This window comes from Quercus suber, unplaced genomic scaffold (assembly GCF_002906115.3).
Source record: "Quercus suber isolate HL8 unplaced genomic scaffold, Cork oak 2.0 scaffold_26, whole genome shotgun sequence".
Lineage (NCBI taxonomy): Eukaryota > Viridiplantae > Streptophyta > Magnoliopsida > Fagales > Fagaceae > Quercus > Quercus suber.
The window spans coordinates 490,051-497,132 of record NW_027069491.1 but is presented as its reverse complement, the minus strand read 5'-3'; the positions used below and the strand labels follow the sequence as shown (position 1 = coordinate 497,132).

General features: G+C 34.3%; 1 protein-coding gene across 1 annotated transcript; it reads right to left on the bottom strand.

Annotated features, from left to right (window-relative positions):
- Positions 1-14: 14 nt before the first annotated feature.
- LOC111987160 (T-complex protein 1 subunit gamma) lies at positions 15-6,032 on the bottom strand. The gene is given in 10 exon segments (XM_065767798.1): positions 15-272; positions 615-689; positions 795-899; positions 1,041-1,132; positions 1,135-1,165; positions 1,254-1,916; positions 2,873-2,946; positions 5,197-5,268; positions 5,373-5,439; positions 5,946-6,032. Coding segments are annotated over 10 exon segments (1,455 nt in total). The 3' UTR covers positions 15-83.
- Positions 6,033-7,082: the final 1,050 nt, after the last annotated feature.

Genomic DNA, 7,082 nt, shown 5'->3' with positions numbered 1-7,082 from the left:
GGGGGGGGGGGGGGGGGGGTGGGTTTGTTCCTTTCTCCTAATGAATGGTAGCAAAGATTGTTAGTTCAATAGTGTAAATATATTCAATCAGGAAGTATTTGCTCATTATCTGCGTCTCCTTCTGTCTCAACTTTAGGCTTTGGAGCTTGGCCTGCACCAGGGGCCTGCTTCTTCTTAATCCCACTCACAATGTCATCAATTCTCAAAAGCATGCAAGCAGCTTCTATGGCTGTTTTGAAGGTCTGTTCCTTCACATTGTAGGCGTCCCAGATCTGAAAAGTCAACAAGTGAGTAACAGCATCTCTGACATTAAAAATTTTCGAGACTCTAGAAAAAAGAAAAAAAAGAAAAAAAAAGAACCCTAAGAGTTAATTGTACAAATCGGGTATATAAAGGAGATATCCAAGTGTTTAGGAATGGTACTGCATAAGGGAGGGGGAGGTGAGAGGATGCATTGTTATTATTAATATATTCTACATAATTTCTAACACATGAATATAAATGGGGGGTAATTGTCTGTCTAAATTAAGAAATACACAGAGAAATTTGTAATGATGGCATAACTACTTCAATTAAAGAACATGAAAAGGATAAGGTAATGAATATAAAATTACCTTTCGCTCTTTCATGTCACCAATGACACCAGTGTTCCCATCAATGCCTGTCCATGCATTCTCCCCATTTGCATGCTATAATAATTTTTGTCATATAAAGAACGGGTTAGTCAACATCTAGAAATGATAGTATCATGTATCAATAGAATATATACGTCCACACAAGAGAAAGATTCTTACCTTTCCTTGCAGGGCAGTCATTGTCCTAATCACATTGACCCCACAATTCTGTGCCAAAGTTCGTGGAATAGCCTCAAAAGCAACAGCAGCAGCTTCATAAGGCCACTATTTTACAATCAAGCATACAGATAAGAATATAAACATCATTTCAGAATCATGTAATACCGCAGCCCATGTTCCAAGTGTTTTGAATTCAAAAAAATATTTACCCAAGAAAGAGAAAACTATGGCAATCTAGAGTTTTACCTTCTCTATCCCTTCAATAGATGAACTTTTCTGCTTCAATGCAGCCGATACGGTTAACTCTGCAGCACCACCACCAGGAACAAGTTTTGGTTCTTGATTATGTTTCTTGCAACAGCCATAGCATCCTGTAAAGAAACATGAATATAAATAATAAATAAGACAAGCTTAAAACACATTTCATAAATATATTTGGAAATCAAATCTTAGACATACTTGCAAATTTCTTTCAACTTCATTTAGGAGATCCTTACTAGCACCCCTTAAGAGCACAGTACATGCTCTTGGATCTTTGCAGTCAACAATATATGCAAAAAACTCATCCCCAATTTTCTTAACCTCAAATAGCCCAGCACCAGTACCAACATCAGATTCTTGCAATTCATCTGGTCTGTTAACAATAACAGCTCCACATGCCCTGGCAATTCTGTTATTATCTGTCTTCCTCAACCTCCTGATTGCACTGACACCAGCCTTGCTCAGATAGTGGCAGGCCAAATCGCTGAGTCCCTTCTCTGTTATTACCAAATCTGGTTTAAACTTCAGTATCTGCACGCAAAGGCTCTCAATGTATTCTTCTTCCATTTTCAACAGGATGCTCCAATCTTCTTCTTTGACTAACTCAGCATTTGTTTGATTCTCACCTTTCTTGTACTCAAGGGGACAATCAAGAAGTATAATACGTGGGTTGACAATCTTTCTTCTCATTTTGCCAGGGACAATTACATCCTTATTAATCATAACTCCCTTAAGAACCTTTGAATCTTCCAACTGGCCACCTGGAACCTTCTCAACCTTTATGTACTTCTTAATATCCACCTCTCGCAAACCTTGGCCAAGGTCCACACCAACAGTTGTTGTTGCATCAAGTGCTAAATCCTGAAATTTAGAGAGAAAAATGTGTATGTACTTAATATACCAGAGCAAATAATAACAAGGTTTTCTAGTGTGTAAGGCTCCTAGCAATTGGTCCTCCCCGACCCCACCCCCACCCCCACAAAACACACATGCAAGGAAAAGCCACAGAAAGATTTCAACTATAACTGTTCCTAAGTGTGCTCATGTAGTGAGGAATTTATGATGGAACCTTAGCAGACACACACACACAAACACACAAAAGATGCTAATCACAATGAAAAGTAGTGTTGCCATTTTCCTTTGAAACCCAGGGCAATTTTATAAAGAACTAACTAAAAGACTTTAGGCCACGGTTTCTTGAACATTAGTAAGACTGCTCATAACCTGAAATTCTTATAGAAGAGTTTTCTTGAATTACCAATTCTCCCAAAAGCTTAAGCTATTAGAAGATGGTAAATTTAATCATTTTACCACAGGTACTGTGGAGGAAACAAGGATCGAACTTAGGACTTCTTGCTCTAATACTATATTAAATGACCGATTGTTCCAAAAACTTAAGATATTAGAAGATGGTAAATCATTTAACCACATAATTTTAACAAGTTTAAATCAGGAAGTGAAGTTTGAGTCATTGGAAAATGCCAAGGCCTTGGATCAGGTAGGAAAAGGGTGGAGCTGGTTTTTGCTACATTTGAGATCCAAATCATACCAAGCAAGAGAAGGAAAAAAAAATCAGTAATGCCATGCATAAACTGATGTATAAACATGAGGTCCAACTCCTAGATTTGAATCAAAGGATGAGCAACCCTTAGAGGTATTTCCTTGGCCCTTGAGAAGCTTGCCTCTATAAGCTTCATGGGTAATTCAACAGCCTAACCATATTTTTAATTATAGAAGTTGCAAATATCTTAAGGAAATAATAAAAATCTGTTTTAACAAAGCCTTCATAAAACTATTAATATGAAGAAAATACTTACAGCAATTAAATCACCAAATTGACTAGTGAACTTTGTTCCTATACAGCTCTTAATTAGCCCCAACATCATTGCACCTGTAATATTTCATAAAATCAATTGTATAACACATAGGAAGTTAACATTACAAGCAATGACTTTCACAAAGATATCCCACAGACTAAGTGCTATCTTTTCACATTGAACATTTGTGCTCAAGAAAAGATATACTTTAATAGGCTAAAAAAGGACAATGTTAAGGTACCTGGTAGCTGTGTCCTAGTTTTGCATGGCCAACATACCCAGAACCTTAATTTCAATACCAAGGTCCCTTCTAGGAATCTAACATGGGTGAAACCCAAGGCCTTTGTATAAGAATTTATTTTTTAAATAAGTAATCAAGTTTATTATTTCAAAAAATCGTCAAAGTATACATGAAGTATACCGGATGAATAATACAACTAAATTCTGAGTTCAAAAGTCCATAAAATCTAAGAAATAGAAGAAATATATGTCCCCAAAGCCATCATCCACTCAGACAACAATTTAAGAAGGTTTATTTCCAAGTTGAACCTTGTCCATTCACAACCCACAAAGGTTCTAGCATTTCTTTCACACCACATCAGACAATGAGGAACAGCCTGTCATATTGCACTGTTTCTATGTCTCCCAAATTGGCCTTGCCAAAAAGATTGTAATTCCAAGACCACCTTGATAACTAGAATAATATAAACACACATGCATGCGAGTGCGCACGTGTTTGACCTCAAGTGGAGTTAGCATCCTCCACAAGTTGTAGAGGACATAGATATGAACATAGATATACGTATCAAGACCATAAACAAAACATAAATCCTAGGATTTATAGATACTCAACCCAAATAATTGCAGCCATAGCTAGGAAAGGATCATATCTTCAACTAATCATCTGCACTAGCAATTTTCTGGTCTTATTCCCCTTGTACTGGCTTTAGTTGCAAGATATCAATATTGACTAACTTTGCCTAGTAAAACAAGACAAATGATCCATAAGGTACCCCCTATTTTTCCCCTTTTTTGGTGGAAAGGACTCTACAATCTACATCTGAATTTTTGAATCTGCAACTTCTTTTTTTTTTTTTTTTTTTTTTTGAGAGTTTCAACTTATGGCTTTTGCTCCTTGATTATAACTCTTCATCATCAGACTAAGACACCAATAAGCTTTTAGTATAGGCGGAGATTGAACCCCAGATCTTTTATTCAACCATCAGAAACTTTACTAATTGAACTAACTAGAACCCACAAATTTGCAATTTATATAAAGAAACATGCATTTTGAAAACATTGTAGAACCATAATGAAAAACGTATAAATTTAGAGGGGTTTAACCAAAAAAAAAAAAAGGCAATATTGACCTCATTACAAATTACATATGGCTAACTTGGATCGTACACATTGAAAATTGGTATTAGCGAAAATACAATTAAAATTTGGTTTCACTGGTTAGAGTGACATCAGAGTGTACCTTCATCATCTACTCATTGGAAAAAATAAATTCAAAATTCAAAAGAATATGCAATTTAGTGTTTGTTAAGGCATCAAAGAATTGACATTCTTTTCTAAGATTAAGAAGAGAAAAGCTCCAGTGCATCAAATGCATACACAAGCTATCATTAAGAATTTACGCAAAGAATTAACATTTTCATACTCTGTCTAAAGATTTGAATTTTAATACAGAGAACGACAAATGAAGATATAAGTTATCATCATATTCTGTGATTATGAAATCAAGAAGCTCAATTAGATAATGTTGAATATAACACTTTCATAACTCATTCACATTTTGAAATAAACATTTAAAAGTGACATACAACAACAACAAAACCTTAGTCCCAAAATTTGGGATCGGCTATTGATCCTTGACAAATTAGATTGGGTCGGTCACATGAATTTTTTTCCTTCATTCTACTCTATTTAAATTCATGCTCTCTGATACTATCCTAATTGACATGCCCTATTTAATTAATTCTACTAAAGTTATTTTTGGCCTTTCTCTAACTTTTTTTGCTCCCTCGACCTGAATTAACTTGCTCTTTTTTTTTATGGTTTATTACTCACTCGCTCTTCACCAAACCATCTCAAGGACTCTCTAAATTTTTAAAATGAATTTAAAAAAATAAAGTATTCAACACTATCAATTCTTAGTAATGACCATTATAAGTATGGACAAAACATTGTTGGCACACTTCTTGATGGCTCCAACTTGTAGGAAAATTGGCAATTCTAATTCAATGATTAGATTTGACATACCTATGTAAATATACAGAAATTTAAGAAATTAGTTATAAATAGATTAGTACTGAACTTACGATCCTTCAAGTCAATGGACATTGCAATTTTGTCAAGCACAGCAATAGCATCCTCCAAAGCTTTGTTGTAGGCTAAAACCAAGAAAATGTTTGCATATAGCAGAAGCAAAGTTATGATTCATAATGGAAGAGAAAAGAGAGGGGAAAAAGCTATGTACAAGAACTTTTAACACTACCTCGGCAAATGATTGTGGGATGATAATCCTTGTCAATGAAGGCCTTGGCAACATGGAGCAACCCCCCCTCTCACAACCAGCAAAAAAGAAGACTGAATTGGATTCAGGTTTTGATGGAGCTGGTTCTCATGTCAGCTCCATACGGAAATTTTGTGCTTTTGATCCATACATATTAGGTCAAATCCTAACCCTGTCAACTGCTGTTTTGGACTATTGAAGTTGTGATATCATTTATTAATTAGTATTAGTACATTCATTGATTGATTTTTTTTTTCTTTTTTTTTGAGAAACTTGATTGATATTTCTTAGTTAAATGACATCTGCATGGTTTTTTTCCCCTTCACTGCAATTATTAGGATACTGCTACTACAGTACTACTGAGTTCTACTTTTCACGTGTGAAATTGTCATCAAAATTGCCATTAGACCAGAGAAGTTTAGATGTGTATTCTGCCTGCCTGATTTTTCATTAGCAGTATAAATCTCTAACCGGATAGTTTACCCGATACCAAAGGCACCGACAGATGTGATCTCTGGGTAAGTACGTCCAGATATATGATGATCCTAGCAGTACCATTTCATTTTCAAAGCAAAAGTGAGATCGACTTCTACTGCAATTTGGATGCTGCTCTAAGCCAGGAATAGTCTCTGAGTGGAACATTCTTGAGAGAACTAATACTGCTTTAAACTCTTTACCAAGCAAGTCTAGTGCCCTTTTTGTTTTACTTCTGCTGCAGTTTAATAAAAAGCAAATACTAAAATAAAGTAACCCAAACTACTCTTCCCCTTGATTACACCATTCTAATTTTTTGACTAGAATTTGGCAAATTAAAAGCCATGGTCAGAGTTTGACTAGAATTTGGCAAATTGAAAGCCGTGGTCAGACCTTATTGAATGTTTCTATATAGCTATCTATTTATCCATTTGGCAACCTTCTTTGGCAAATGACAATGGACCATCTTTAGTACGTTTTTAATACATTGAACAATTATATTTTTCCTATTTAGCATTAGAAAATTCTCTTTCATTGAAGTAATAGAAAATTTTAATATTACCCTTCAGTTCTGCTTTAAATATGGGATGAATATGGACAACTAAGATGTTGCTCCTACTATAGCAATAATTTTTTTTTTTAATTATTATTATAACTAAACTGCGCAATACGCAGTACATTTTGAAATATTTTGTAAAAAAATATCTTATGATCCTTTGGGTTAATCAATACTATTACTGTTACTCATGATTAATTTACAAAGTTTTTTCTGGTAAAACTAAATTCAAACCAATTCCAAACTTGAGTATTCTTTTGTCATGAATACTAGAAGGGTTAGGAGCCATATATTTGAAATGTCTAAGAAATCGTAAAAAAAAATTGTAAACATCAACATAAAATAAAATATATAAAAATACTCCTATTTTAACGTTAATGTTTAATCAAATCCTATTAAAACTCAAAATTCTAGTCAGCAGACTCAGCACAGCTAGTGCCAAATTTGTCAAGTTTAGATTTGAAAACACTTTTTTTTTTTTTGACAAGATTTGAAAACACTGTTATTTTTTATAAGTACCCCAAAGCTAATATCAACATTACTATTCGCAATATATGTAGTCATTTGAAAGTCTCAAACCACAATGGTTAAAAAGTAGTTTCAACATATATATTTGGATGCCCCCATAAAGCATTCAAATCTCCAAATCTTTATCATATATA